The sequence below is a fragment of the Bos indicus genome, chromosome 6 (assembly GCF_029378745.1).
Source record: "Bos indicus isolate NIAB-ARS_2022 breed Sahiwal x Tharparkar chromosome 6, NIAB-ARS_B.indTharparkar_mat_pri_1.0, whole genome shotgun sequence".
NCBI classification, from domain to species: domain Eukaryota; kingdom Metazoa; phylum Chordata; class Mammalia; order Artiodactyla; family Bovidae; genus Bos; species Bos indicus.
The window spans coordinates 25,440,570-25,455,887 of NC_091765.1; the positions used below are offsets into that span (position 1 = coordinate 25,440,570).

General features: G+C 39.6%; 1 protein-coding gene across 6 annotated transcripts in view; it reads right to left on the reverse strand.

Annotated features, from left to right (window-relative positions):
- Positions 1 to 432: 432 nt before the first annotated feature.
- Positions 433 to 15,318, reverse strand: part of LOC109560123 (secretory immunoglobulin A-binding protein EsiB-like) — a 62,454-nt gene continuing 47,568 nt past the window's right edge. For 2 of the 6 annotated variants that reach the window (XM_070791159.1, XM_019962113.2), the window contains exons 2-5: positions 6,102 to 6,243; positions 5,897 to 5,942; positions 2,463 to 2,549; positions 433 to 1,213 (exon numbers count right to left, since the gene is read on the reverse strand). In XM_070791159.1, the coding sequence (XP_070647260.1) occupies positions 1,087 to 1,213; positions 2,463 to 2,549; positions 5,897 to 5,942; positions 6,102 to 6,243 (402 nt within the window). In that variant the 3' untranslated portion in view covers positions 433 to 1,086. Of the gene's footprint in view, positions 1,214 to 2,462; positions 2,550 to 5,896; positions 5,943 to 6,101; positions 6,244 to 6,291; positions 6,388 to 8,933; positions 9,490 to 12,748; positions 12,921 to 15,318 lie in introns of those variants that run through there. The other 4 variants (XM_070791157.1, XM_070791158.1, XM_070791160.1 and 1 more) reach the window with 4 other exon arrangements.

Sequence of the window (15,318 nt, forward strand, 5' to 3'; positions counted from 1 at the left end):
ATAGAGTCATGTACCTGCTCTTGGAGCATCTTTGGATTTCTTAGGAATGAGATGTTAATAATTTAAGGGAAAAAAAAATAATTTAAGGGAGAAGTGTTAGTCAAACTAGTTAAGAAATTTAAACCTATTTTACCAGTCATGCTATGACTCTGCACATATTACTTCTCTACACCTGTTTCTACATCTATAAAATGGGAATGATAATACTACCCACCTCATAAGGCTTTGATCCAAGTTAATACTAACATACTTGAAAGCAGTTAGGAAAAACCATACACATTTCAGGAGCTCAATAACTCTGAATTCTTCTACTTTAGCCTTTTCCCTCCTAGTGACAATATTCACGGCCTTCTTATTTTTCCCATAAAGGCCTTTTTGTAATACAAAAAGTGAATACAATAAAATACCATAGAAACCTAATCGAGCAGAAAATTGAAATGTAGAGATGAAAACGAGTTTATTTTAAGCAGAACACCACATGTCATAGATTAGGCTAATGAAGAGTTTATCTCCTTCACCGTGGATGTGTGGGCGCCAACTCACACATCTAAGAAGCCAAGTCTCTAGTGTGACAGGTTTCTTCCTTCCCTCCCACCACTGTGTACAGTGCTCACTGACTTGAAACTTAACTGAGGTGAGCAGTCATGCAAGCAAAAGAAAATACCTCTCCATCCAGAAGAGGTCAAACTCCGACCCCAGGAAAACATATAGGCAACACCTTGCCTTAAAGCAACAATACCCAGCCTTGAGATCTAATGCCTGGTGATCTAGGTGGAGCTGATGCAATAATGAAAGAAATAAAGCACATAATCAATGTAATGCGGTTGAAGCTTCCCGAAACCATCCCCCGCCCATCCCCTGGTCCGCGGAAAAAATTGTCTTCCATGAAACCAATTTCTGGTGCCAAAAAGGTTGGGTACTACTGCTTTAAAGGACTTGGAACAGCAAATTGAAGATGCAGCAGCATATAAAACTGTAAGTAAAATCCACTTCCACTGACAGTTCCACAAAACACTGCAAGGCCACGGTTGACGAGAGACACACAGACCCTGCTTCAGAAAAAGCATGCGTGACATGTGTTAATGTTTATAAAAAACTCCCCACTCTTTTAGTTGGCAAGGGCTTGCTTTTAGTCCAAATAATATTCTCCAGAAGTTCCTGGGCCTCTTGGATCCCCTGTCTTGCAGCAACATGAAGGAGCATCTCTATGTCCCTAGGAGAGAGAGTTACTTAGTAGAATCACAAAGAAAAAGTGAATTCAAAGAACCTGCATGTCCAAGTGTTTAGGCTAAGGGCCATGTTAACACCTGTTTAGACTCATTCTAAGGTACTAAGTGAAACACTTGCCATTTCATCTGGGTTTCATCATGAGTGTCTTCATAATAAAATAAAAAACTACCCAAAGAAACAGTCTTACAACATCAGAGTCCAGCTGGATACTTTTGCCCTATTTAGAAAAATTTTTCCAGCCAAGACTCTTAGGTAATGTCTGAGACACCCCTTTCTTACAAGCAAATTCTATATTTTGATTTGAGAGTGGTAACTGGAGAGGGGCTCCATTCAACCTGCTCATCAGTCAGTTGTAAAACTGCCCACCAGCAGTTGTGAAAGAGAACACTGACTGCACCGTATGATTTGGCTGCCTCCCATTGGTCATTTCAAAATTTCATTACCAAGTAATGCGTGAAACCGATATACCTGCGTGTTACACCAAGTCCCTAGACCCACACCATCCTTCAGGCTCTCACTGAGACTCCTTCTTTCTGAACCTCATCTATTCATCAGCTTGAGCTGGATTTGAGTCTACAGTTGGGGGGTGGGAATTACACATAGAACGTGGTAATGGAATACATGTCAGTTGCATTTCTTAAAACAAGCTGAAAATTGAAGTTTATTTGGGGAAGGCCTATGAAAGAAGATGTTTCTGACTCAGAATCTCTGCATGAAAATATCACAGATTATGAACTACTCAAAAACTTTAAGAAAAACTTCTCCAGAGAAAAAAGTAGTATTTCTCTTGGGACTGTGAATAATCAAAAGGGGATTCATCTCATAAACACAAACAGAATTTGTGTCCCAAAAGAGCTTTCTACCTTATACTCTTCCATGTTCTGTTCTGTTTATGAGAAAATGCTCTACAGCTGTAAAGATGGGACTCCTAGGAACCTTAAAAATTCACAGGAGACTCTTAGGATCATGAAATAACCTGGCCTTTCATTTTGGACTCATCAGATACCTTATGAATTTATTCCATGGGCTCTATGCACATATATGAATCTTAGATCCTTTTACTTTGTGACTTTTATCATAACTCATAGCACTGTAAGTAGATAAAAAGGCAAGAGTGGGAAGTGCACTATATATAAAATGCTTTCATCTGTCAATTTCAGGTAATGTATGGGGGCAGGTTTAGAGGGAATGACATCTCAGTTGGAAGGGAGAAGACTGCTAATTTTCATTACCCTACTTCCATGGATCCAGTTATGTTTTTCAGTTTTCCTACTGCAAGGTTAAAGGAACCATGAGGATGGTTCTGCTGGGAGGCTCGTCTGAAAAAGAGAGGAAAAGAAAATGGAAGTGGAAATCAGATTGGAGAGGAATATGCAATAAAAAAACAAGGAAACAATGCTGTGAAAATGGATTCCCTTAATACAACCAAAGGCACTGCTAATACAAATATGTAACCATTACTGGAAACCATGGGGCTTCCCAGGTGGCACTAGTGGTAAAGAACCTGCCTCCCAGTGCAGGTGACATAAGAGAGGCTGGTTTGGTCCCTGGGTCAGGAAGATCCCCTGGAGGAAGACATGGCAACCACTCCAATAGTATTGCCTGGAGAATCCCATAGACAGAGGAGCCTGGCGAGCTACAGTCTATAGGGCCGCAGAGTCAGGCATGACTGAAGGACACTCTGAAAAACCATTACTTCTGTCTTTTACATTGGGACAAATGTTAATAAGCCTCTTTCATTAAAAAAAAAACAAACAAAAAAAAACAACGAAAACTCTTATTTGAAACAAGCAAAGCATTAAAAAAAAAAAAAAAACTGATGTTGTAAGACTATTTCAATCACTTATTTGTTCCAAACTCATTCATCAGCTTCTCCAAACATTAAAATAATTACAATCTTCTCTCCAAAATATATAGGAAATCAAAATATAGGAAAGGACCATCTGGGAATATTAGGAATTCAGTAGCATGTAACCTGATTCTTAAGCACTATTTCCAGTTGCTGAAATATGTAATGTGCCAATACTTTCCAACAGAAATTTGTACAAAGATGACAATGTTTGGCATCTGTGCTTTCCACTGCAGTAATCATTAGCTGTGTGTGAGTATTAAATACTTGAAATGTAGATAGTGCAACTGAGAAACTGAATTTTTTTAGTTTATTTAAATTTAAATAACCACATGTGGTTAATGGCCATCATATTGGGCAGTGCAATTTATGTAATTATTGCCTTGCTACTTTGCAGTTCTTTTCATTCATTTATGATTAGGGGGGAAAAGTCCAAAATACAAGGAAATGTACAAAAGTTTTCTATCTCTAATGCATAAACATTTTGAAAAGTAAGCAGGAAAATAACAACATCCAGTGGGAAAGTGAGCAGACTGCATGAATAGACTTTTCACAGGAAAAAAAAAATATTAAAATTACAACATGCTGTGTGTGCTTAGTCATTCAGTCGTGTCCAACTCTTTGTGACCCCATGGACTGTAGCTCGCTAGGCTTCTCCCTCCATGGAATTCTCCAGGCAAGAATACTGGAGTGAGTTGACATTCCCTTCTCCAGGGGATCTTTCCAATCCAGGGATTGAACCTGGGTCTCCTGCATTGTGAGTGGATTCTTTACCATCTGAGCCACCAGACATTAAGATAAGAAAGCTTCACAATTGACAAAAAGAAAACTTTAATGACGCACTACTTTAATAAATAAATTTAATGAGTCATGAACCATAAAAGATATGTTTAAAATATGCTGGGAGGAATCTTGCCTTTGTAATACTTTCCCATCCCATTCCTGACAGTGGACTCCATCACTGAAAAATAGAAAGGTTTTTGAAATTGGCTTTTAACTGTATGCCCCATGTAAGGAAGGTCTGGTTTACAAAATATTATTTAGGGCAACACTTCTAAAATTTTAATCCATGTACTAGCCACCCCAGCATCTTGTTATAATGAAGATTATGAATCTTCATTCACTATAACAAATGAATCTTGTTATAATGTTTCAGTAGGGCTGGGGTTAGGGCCTCAAATACTGCATTTCGAACAAGTACCCGCCTGGTGATACCAGTGTTGCTGGTGTGTGGCCTAGGTCTCAGTAGCAAGGCTTCCAGCCAAGCAGAGTTAAATACCAACCATGCTTAGCCATTCTAGAGCCATGTCATTCCCTTCCTGATTCTCAAAGGTACTTCTTCTGTTGGTAGGTGAATTTGGTCAGAATATCCACTTTAAACTTCGTGTTAAAATGTGTTACTGAAATGACTTCCTCTGCTGGTTCGTTTTTACTTTATAAATCAATGTGGACTTCTAGAGCAGTGGTTTGACTTCCCTACACGTTACAGCTACCCAGGATGCTTTTCAGCACAACTCAGTCAGTCTGGAGTTGGGCATTAGTATGTTTCAAAAGCCCGCCAGGGGACTCTAATATGTAGCCAAGCTTGTCACCCACTATTCTAGCAAGAAGACAAAAAGCATCTGAGAAGGATGATCTCATCAATACGAGGGCAATGGCAAAGCCATGGCTGTGCTCACTGCTCATTCAGATAACCAAACACTTCTCTGGATCATAGGAGACTCTGATCATCAGCATTACCCTATAGAAATAAAATGCATGCCATGGTAATTTTAAATGTCCTGATAGCCACATCAAAAGTTTTAAAAGGAATAAGTAAAGTTAAATAATATATTTTATTTAATCCTATATATCCAACATATTATCATTCAATGTATAATCAATACAAAGAATTGTTGGTAAGATATTTTATATTCCTTTCTTCATATGAAGTCTTGGAAACTCTGTGTGTACTTTACATGCATAGCACATTCCATTCACACTAGCCACACTTCAAGGGCTCAGAGGCCTATGTGGCTAGTCACTGCCATATTGGACAATATCGTTTTAAAGAATACTATGGCAAAATTCCATTTTCAGGGGTTTCTACTTTTGATGAAATTGAGACTTCATGAACCCTAAGCCAGTTCTCTATATCAAGTGACTTTGACCTTAGTCCTAACTTGTCCTTGTTTTCTACCACAGTCTCCATGTAGAATGGAGTTTCTAACATCTCAGAGCCTATTTATTCCCATTGTCTAACCCTTAGAGTGTTAGGTAAAGCATTCAAGTCTTTGTTTCCAAAGTTATTATTGCTTTCTCAAACTGCAAATATAATGTGTTTTTTTCTGTGAGGACTCATCACACCAATGCTATACAATCAGAATTATAAAAGCTGCCCGTGGAAAAATTTGTATATTGAATGGAATTTAGGCCCAAAATAGAATAAACAATAGATAAATGCATTTCTACTTTTAAATTCAAATGAATCTGTCTCTAATTGTCAAGAGTTCAAAACTTTAATAAGCAAGGTAATGCTAATACAGTGCTGGTTAATAAAATTATTGATGTTCTGGATCTTGATCTAGAATAGTACATATTCTCCAGTTTAGCTCTTTTAAAGCTAATCTGTAGACTGTTTTGAAATGCATGAGACATCACTTCCGTCACTAATCCTACCTCACTGCTGAGTGGAAAAAGAAGTTACCAACACTTCAAGAAAGTGTACCTTATTTTTGTTCTAGAGAAGAAGCGCCAAAATCATAAGGTTTTCTATCTCAGCACTTCCTGAAATGACAGCTCTAGAGGTTTGCTTTTGGTAGGGGTTGTTTTTCTTACCTAAACCAGTGCATTGCCATCTCTTGATCCTTCACCACACCAGCTCCTGGGTGAAACCAAAGGGTATCAGAGAAAAAAGGGACTCAGTCAATTATTAACTAAAATCTTCTGTAAACCTAGAGATACATAAACAAATTCTAACCAGCAAACGCCTCTCCTTCCCTTTCCCCTAGTAAAATGAGCACAAGATGAGCAAAGGAGTTACCTTTCAGGTATCTCTGGCCAACAATATGCTGGGCACTGGGGTACCCCAAGTGAGCATAAAGATGTGCCACATGGAAATGGAAGCTCTGGGAATACAGCCAGATGTAAAGCAGAGAGACCATGCTTCCTGATATGACTAGGAGCTACAAAAATAAAGAGGAACAAGAAGAGAAGTGTGGGGATATACTTACGGTTCAGACGTGGGAGAAATGAATATATTCTAGAAGAAAAGCATTTCAGGATGAGATTCATATGGTTTACAGATGAAGGATGTTCCGCATAGGTCTCTGTTTATAGGGGAACATTATCACTAGTCTTTTATTTTTAATCATTCTGGGTGGTATACTTTTAATTTTCTGGGTGATGTAATATAACTGGCTTGGGTAACTACTTAGGATTGGATACTGACCAATAGGATCTTAAGGAAAAAAAGGGGGAAAAAATGAAGGCAGAAACAAAAGAGGAAGCAGAAAAGAGAATTAATATGTTTGCTGTTTGGGCAGAAATATGGTGCTGAGGCTAAGGTGGGAGGGAGGTTCCTGCCCTGTTCTGCCAGTCTGAAGGACCCACAGCCCTGGTCTCCTCTGACACTTCTGGCTGCAATGACAGAATTAAAAGAACTTCAGATGGCACTTTCAGCTTCCTCCCTAAAGAGGTCCAGGTGAGCCAGCGGGTCTCCGGAAGATGAGAAAACCCACAGCTTGCTAGGGCTGACATAACCAAATGTGACAAACTGGGTGGCTTACACAGCAGAAAGGAATTTTCTCACAATCTATAACCAGATGCTCCAGATCAAGGTGTCAGCAGGATTGGTTTTTTCTAGGCCTTCCTCCTTGACTTATAAATGACTGTCTTCTCCCTATAACTGCCTCATCTGTCCTCTTTACATCTCTGTGACCAAATTTCCTCCTTTTATGAGGACACCAAAAGCCCATACTAATGAACTTATTTTAACATAATTACCTCTGTAAAGACCCTGTCTCCAGATACAGTCACATTCTGAGGTACAGTGTCAGCAGGGAGGTTAGGACTTTAACGTATGAATTTGGTGGAGGACAAAATTCAGCCCATACCAGTAGCCTCGTCTGATGGTGGAGGATACTTCCTAAAAGAGCTGGTGGATTAGCAGGAGCTTTGACATCAATTTTTTTTTTTTTTTTTTCTTTTTTGGCCATGCTGCATTGCTTGCAGAATCTCAGTTTTCTGACCAGGGATCAAACCTGGGCCATGGCAGTAAAAGCCCAAATCCTATCCACTAGGCCACCAGGGTACTCCCAACATCAGTCTTCTCTAGCAACTTGAACATACCTGTAAGTTCCCTTCAGGAAGCTCTACTAAGTGAGGTTCTTCCCATAAGAAGCTTGTACTTCAGCCATGGGTTGATGCTCAAACAAGTTTACATTGTCCATCAACAGAATCAATGTGGCCATTACTGTTTTCAGAAATATGGCAAGCACCTTCTGAGATGTTGATTCATGCAGAGGTCAGTGGCTGAGAGGAAACTCAGTCCTGTGGGGCAGCCTTGAAATGCAGCAAGACCATGAAGAGCTTCACCAGCATGGACAGCTCAGGGCCCCATACCTTCTCTTACCCTTACCTAGCTGGATTCTGAGGAGGGCCTCAGACTCTGAGAAAAATACAGTGTGATTGACATCTTCCCTCTCAGGTATGATTTTTCTTCTAGGAGAAGAAAAAAATGTAGCTTCAAACTTAAAAACTCAATTCTCTATAGCTGCCATGAAAGCTAAATATCTATTACTGATTCCAAGATCAAGAGCTTAAAAATAGACTTTTCCACTCAAGTCTTTTAACCAAACAAATCAATCAGGAATTGAAAACTTGGAGAACAAGAGATGGTGTTTTACAGACTTTCATTTAGAGTTCTTATAAGCACAAAACAAAGATAATTAAATATATTTAATGGTCATATTGAAGATACACTAGAGAAAAAATAATTAGCATAGTCTAATATGAACAAAATGATGAGTTATAATTATAAATATTTATACTTACACAATAAGTTGTATATTACTCTAATTTCTATAATGTAACTTCAACTTTGATAACATATCTCTCTCCTCTTTGGTTGGTTATTCACAAAAATGTATTGAAAAGTCTTTGTTTCAGTCTTTGTGTGAGTGCATTTGTGATAGTACTGGTGTTCCTTATTGTTGAAGTGTTTTTGTATTTTTTTTTTTTTTTGGTCTGTGCGAATATGTGTGTGCATTGGAGGAGATTTTAATTTTTTAATCTTATTAGGGCATCCAAAGTCATCTCTATTGATTCTGCTTCCTGAACAAATGCTCTTTCACATATTTCTATATGTCACAAAGTTTCACAGAAGATGAATGTCTGTTTTGAAACTCTTCAAATCCTTTTTGAAATTATGTCATTAATTCAGTATTTTGTATGTGTCAGACACTGTTCTGATCACTGTGAACAAAACAAGCAAAATTCACTGACCAATTGTAGCTTAAATTATAGTTGGGTTAGAAAATGAGTGAACAGACAATAAATTTTTTTTAAAGTAAAATTTATATTGGATGATAATAAATGCTATAAAGAACAGAAGGATAATAGGGAATAGTGTGAAGCAAGAGGTACAAATTTCAAAGGGATAGATGAAAACAATGGGCAAAGAAAAGTAGAAAATGATGTGTGATGGTGGCTCTGTGCAATGGAGTGAACTCTAATGAGCCTCACAGAATGTCCAGAAAGATTTGAGAGAATTATATCAGCAAAGATACTCATAGGGACAGAGAGGGTGCAAAATAAAAAGAGGTCATTGAACCTCTGATTTTCTACTTACAGGAAGTAAGCTAAGAAAACTCACCTGCAAAACATGATTTCTGTGATGAAGAAAGGAAGGATGAATCGGAGAGTGAAGCCAAGGGCTCAGAGGATGGAGCCAGAAGTCATGGAGAAGGTCCGGAGTCATTCCAGACCTTGGAATCCAATCAAGGAACTTCCAGCCTTTGTCTGGGGTACCCCAGAACTGCTCTAGACTGGGAACTCCTTTGTGGCTCCCACTTTCCCCATTTTTGAACTGAAATGTCTATGGCAGTTTTCCTATGCTGGTTCCAACATTATATGTTGGGTGTGTGGAGTCAGATGACTTGTCTCTTTAGTCTCATGGGTCACAGGTAAACAGATACTGCATTCAAGGAGTTGTACTTGAGTTGTATGTGGTGAGCCTCCCCCACACCAAGGATTTCTGGAGCCACTAGAAGCTGGAAGAAAAGTATGGAGCAGAGCCTCCAGAAATAACCAATTGCTACTGCTGCTGCTGCTGCTCCTAAGTCGCTTCAGTGGTGTCCAACTCTATGCGACCCCGTAGACGGCAGCCAACTAGGCTCCTCTGTCCCTGGGATTCTCCAGGCAAGAATACTGGAGTGGGTTGCCATTTCCTTCTCCAATGCATGAAAGTGAAAAGTGAAAGTGAAGTCACTCAGTCATGCCTGACTCTTAGCGACCCCATGGACTGCAGCCTACCAGGCTCCTCCGTCCATGGGATTTTCCAGGCAAGAGTACTGGAGTGGGGTGCCATTGCCTTCTCCAAGAAATAACCAAACCTGCCAATAACTTGACCTCAGATTTCTGGCCTCCTGAATTGTGAGAGAATAAGTGTCTGTGGTTTTCAGCAGTTTGTGGTATTTTTGTCACCTAGGAAATAAACACACCCTCCAAAGCAAAGGTTAGTCAGGCTTCCTGTCTGGCATAAAAGATCAGGATTCCCCCAAATCAGGGTTCCTGTGATGAAATTCAACCCGCTGTACGTGAACTGTCACCTGGCTCACCTGATTTCACCCTCTGGGCACTTGGTTTTGAAAGCCAATAGGGCTTACTTTCGGGGCTTCCCAGGTGCCACTAGTGGTGGAGATGCAGGAGACTTAGGAGACATGGGTTCAGTCTCTGGATCAGGAAGATCCCCTGGAGGAGGGCATGGCAACCCACTCCAGTTTTCTTGCCAGGAGAATCCCATGGACATAGGAGCCTGGAGGGCTACAATCATAGGGTCACAAAGAGTCAGACACGACTGAAGCAACTTAGCCTACATGTATGCATACACATCCACATAATACAATTTATTAATTTCATCTGCAAGCCTTCTAAGTATATAATTCATTTGGACCAAAAAATATATATAGGCTAACTTATTAAGAACATCTAGGCCATTTTCCACAATCTACATACCCAAATGGCAATACTGATAAAAAGTAAAGGTCAAATTTGTTACTGTCATCTATAATTTTATGCCATCAGCTCAAAGCAGTGAGTCTATGTCTTCCTCCAAATCTAAAACCATTTTTATTCTTTTCCAATTTTAAGGAGCTTCCATTTTCTTCCTATAAGCTCATAAATATTACTTACTTATATTTCCCCTTTATTGATTGATGCTTGAATTTTTTTCACATATCCTTCTTTTATGTGGGTTCATAGGCAAATGTATTATGTAAATATAAATCTTTTGAGAGAATGATTTATCTTCTTTCTCTTTAGACCATTTGTTCATTAAAAAGAAATGAGCCAGGGACTATGCTAGATACTAGGTAGTGATCAAAACAAAAACAATATTGAAAACATTATTGCTTATGATATGGGAGATAAATACTAATAATAAAATATGCAAGTAAAATTACAACTGTGGTAAGTACTAGAATGAAACTGTATAACAAGAAAGCTCAACTTTTCATTTCTTTGTATCAAAGAGCAAGGGTTAGTTTGGGGAAGATGAAGCTGGAGGAGACAGTGGGAAAATTAAGAAAAGTTTTGATCAAAGGCTATGTTAGGATTTGGGTCTTATTTTAAGAGCAATAGGTAATCTCTGGAGTGTTCATGTCTATGGAAGAGGGGGAGAGGGACATGAGTTAGGGGGGAACATGATCATTTTGAGTTTCAAAACTGTCACTATGATCACAATATAAAGCCACAGCTGTCAAAGTGAAGTACACAAGATGTTCCACTGGGGAGTAAGGAAAATATTCAAACTTCTGTGAACATAATACATTAAAAAATTTAAGCTCTACTGATATTTAGCCCAGGGATTCATTTGGTCTGTGTGTCAGATGATCATACGTTGCTTGGGGGAGTAAAGATAAGCCCAGGATAACAAGACTGTTCCACAGCGCTGCCTGGGAACCCTCATTCATGCACATGCTTTCACTCATTGACTGTGTCCCAGTTTGTGTACGTTTGAGTTCATGGACTAATGCTAGTTTACTTACAACCTTGATAAAGTAGACACAGTTTTAAAAAGACTCCTGTAAAGAAGCCTGGGATGAAGTGAATGCTAACATTGCAAGGCTTAATGACCAAAAAAATTGCCCTGGGCTTCTGACTTGCAGTGACTCCAATCACTGGATTAAGAGGACCAGATTAGAATGCACTCAGTGGGAGAGGAGGCAGAGGTGGCTGACTTTTGTTTGGATCACATTGGGCTCAAGAAGGGTGGTACAGCAGGCTGCTGGCTATGGGTGTTAGGAATTTTACAGATGTCTAGATGTCTGAGTCATCTGAATAAAGGTGATAATTTAGGGTTTATAGGCTTCAATGAAATCTTAATTTTAAATATCAAATTTTCAATTGTTAAAATTCTCATATAATTTACGATCTGTCTTCCCTTATTGTCAATAATTGAAATTCTGTGTTTACTCTGATGTTTTTAAAGTTATCCTTTCTAAAGTTAAGGGCAGATGTTTTCAATCAGTATTTAGAAGAGAATTTCACAGTATTTTTTTTTTTTTATCAGGAGTAAATGTGTTAACGTTTTAATGGGTATTTGTTTTAAAAAGGCATTTGAAATCAGCCATTTCACTTTTAAAGTATGAAATTTTAAAGCATTCAGAAAATAAATTTGCTTCCCATGTACCCACCAGCCATATTGAGTAGGTTTATATTTTGCCATATTCACCAGATTTTTTTTTAAAGAATTAAAGCACTGTAAAGATAAAAACACACTCATTCTCATCTCTTACCCTCTCTTCTCATAGAAGTAGCAACCAAGCCAGCATTAAAAGTTCAACATTGTGCTGAATTTTTAAGCAAGAATGAGCTAAAGTTAGCTACATCACCAAGCATTAATCCTAAAAATCAGCATGAAGGGAAAAAAGGAAATTCCAAGCTATTTCAGTATTTCATAGGACAGGACTACACACACAATATTTAACTACAGTAGCACTGCTAAAACTAGCCAAAACATCAAGTTGCTTTACTTTTGATTGGAATTTTTTAAGGATTATGGTGTGTGTTTATATCAGCAAGGATCATAAGCCAGAGATTATTTTTATATTGCAATTTGCTTAGTAGAAATGTATTAAAACACAAAATTCATTACGAGAAAAAAGAGTTTTACGTGCATCCTTTGTGATAAAAGACTGAAATCAGTATTTCAGTCCCTGGCTATAGTCAGTCCTATAAATCTGAGGACAAAGTTTGTGCTACGCTCTGTGGTTACAAAGATAAACATAGGACCTGGGCCTTGATTTCAAGCATTTCAAAGTTGTGGGGGGAGATATAAGCAAGTTGCAAAACAGAATGATAAGCTCTTTTATAAAGATGCAGACTACATTGTTCCAGGGGAGAGAAGAGGATGGTACTTGTCCAGAGTTAAATACCCTGTCTTCTCCCTCACAGCTCACCCCTCCTCACCTCCCGTGCACAGGTGCTCAGCCTCTCAGTCCTGTCCGACTCTTTGCGACCCCACGGACTGTAGCCCGCCAGGTTCCTCTGTCCATGGGATTCTCCAGGCAAGAGTACTGGACAGGGTTGCCATTTTCTTCTCCAGGGGATCTTCTCGACCCAGGGATTGAACTCGTGTCTCCTGATTGGCAAGTAGATTCTTTACCACTGAGCCACCTGGGCAAACCCCTTCCCTTACATTCAACCAATTCCAAGTTCTGTGTCATCAGACTCCTGTCTCTCATATGTTCGCTCTTCTCCTTCCCCACTGTTGTGGACTCACTTTAACCGCCCCCATCTCACCTGAGCTCTTCAGGACGGTTAGAGGACCCTCCTTTTCTTCCATAGCGATGGGTACTCACCTCTGTTACAGCATCAATGATACCACTCCCAGCCCCACTCACGCATAAACCCACATTGTATAGGCTCCACAAAAGAAAGGTTGTTCGCTTATTTTCATTTTTCTTTGTATACCCAGCTACCTGCCTCATACACTGTAGCTTCTTTAATAGTTCAATGAATGAGTCTAAGTGGAGCAGAACTTGAACTTAATTTACAATACTTACTGGTTATCTCTAGCTTGTCCTTAGCTTCAGTTAGGGAAAACCCACTGAATTCATTTATTGAGAAATAGGAAACCATAAAATACACTGGTAATTTACAAAATGAAAATAGCTTTAATTACCAAAAAAAAAAAAAAGAAGAACCTGAGATAACAGTTTTGAATTTGCTTTTACAGTATCTCAGTGGTTGTTACTAGTCCAACTTGACAGCCAGGCTCACAAGCCACAAACTGGCTTCAGTCTAACAGTCTGTTTGCTCAGCTTTATGGAGGGAAATGCGGGAGGAAATACAGGTGGTATAATCTCTGCATTCATCCGGGGGCCTGGAAGCCACCCCTCCGCCACAACTTGCAGGACGGCCACAGAGCAGGTGTGTGTGGTCCCTGGGCCTCCGTGAGGCCGCCCTCAACTTTCCACCTGTCTTTTAAACCGTTCCAGTCAGGTCAGCCTAAGGCCTGCACCACCACTCACTGCACCCCAGCTGCACAGACCAGGGGTAAATAAAGCAAGATAGACACAACATTCCACATTTTATCTTCACTCTGCTGTGGCCAAGGAAACAGTACCATGAGGAGACATTCCAAGGCAGGCCTGGATCAGCCCAAACTTGCTGTTAACCCTTTTCTCATGGCCTACTACCCTTTCATGCCCTCAGTTGCAATAAATAACTGATCAACAGGTAAACTGTGGTGGGGGAAAAGTGGGATTTCCCAATGGCTTAGTAAAAATCCAATGCAGGAGATGCAGGTTCGATCCCTGGGGTGGGAAGATACCCTGGAGCAGGGAAAGGCTCCCCACTCCAGTATTCTTGCCTGGGAAATTCCATGGACAGAGGAACCTGGCGAGCTACAGTCCATGAGGTCACAAAGAGCCTGACATGACTTAGCAACTAAACAACAAGGGGAAAGATACTCTCTGCTGCTAAGTCACTTCAGTCGTGTCTGACTCTGTGCGGCCCCATAGATGGCAGCCCAGCAGGCTCCCCCATCCCTGGGATTCTCCAGGCAAGAATACTGGAGTAGGTTGCCATTTCCTTCTCCAATGCATGAAAGTGAAAAGTGAAAGTGAAGTCGCTCAGTCATGTCCGACTCTTAGTGACCCCATGGACTGCAGCCTACCAGGCTCCTCTGCCCGTGGGATTTTCCAGGCAAGAGTACTAGAGTGGGGTGCCATTGCCTTCTCCAAGATACTCTCTAATAAATTATAATAAAATAAAACCTGAGAGGAAAAAAAAGATAATAAAACTTATGGCTTCTCCAACTAAGTGCGTGACTCATCTCTCATGATTGCTACATGTCTCCTATGCCATCTTACGTATTCACCCTTCCTGTGAGTGTTTAGCCCAGGAATAATCTTTGCACCTATTTCCTGAATGACAGATCTGGTCCTCATGTTGGAGGGGAAGCTGGCAGCAGCGCCTGCAATCCACATGTATGTCCATGCTACAGAAAAAAACTAGTCCTGGTTAACATTAGAGGAGTGAAAGCTTGGGGAACATATAAGGAATATCGAAAGCCACTGTTAAGCTAAAAGAGAACCACAATAATCAGTTAAAGGAGCATGCATTCTTGAATGTCCCTTGAATCATAATTATCTGTGTAGAAGGCTAAAAATATAAGCTCAAACTAGGATAAAATCTGGCATTTTCTTCTCCTATATATAAATTAAGCAACTGTAGTATTTTTCAGTAGTAGTAGTATTTAGTAGTAGTATACACTACTATTTTTCAGTAGTAGCATTTCAGATCAGTAGTAAAAATGACATGTTTTTATTTTGAGTGTTGGGTGTTTATATGGCCAAGAGAATGCCATATAATGCCATATAATCGAATGCCACTGAAATTTGGGACCGGCTTAACATTATGGACAAGATAAAGATTTCATTCAAGGGATTTTTTTTTCCTCCTACTTGGGAATAATTTCCCTATCCTAAACTTTGTGGATGCATTTCTAGACTAGTTGATAATTAGTCAGGCAT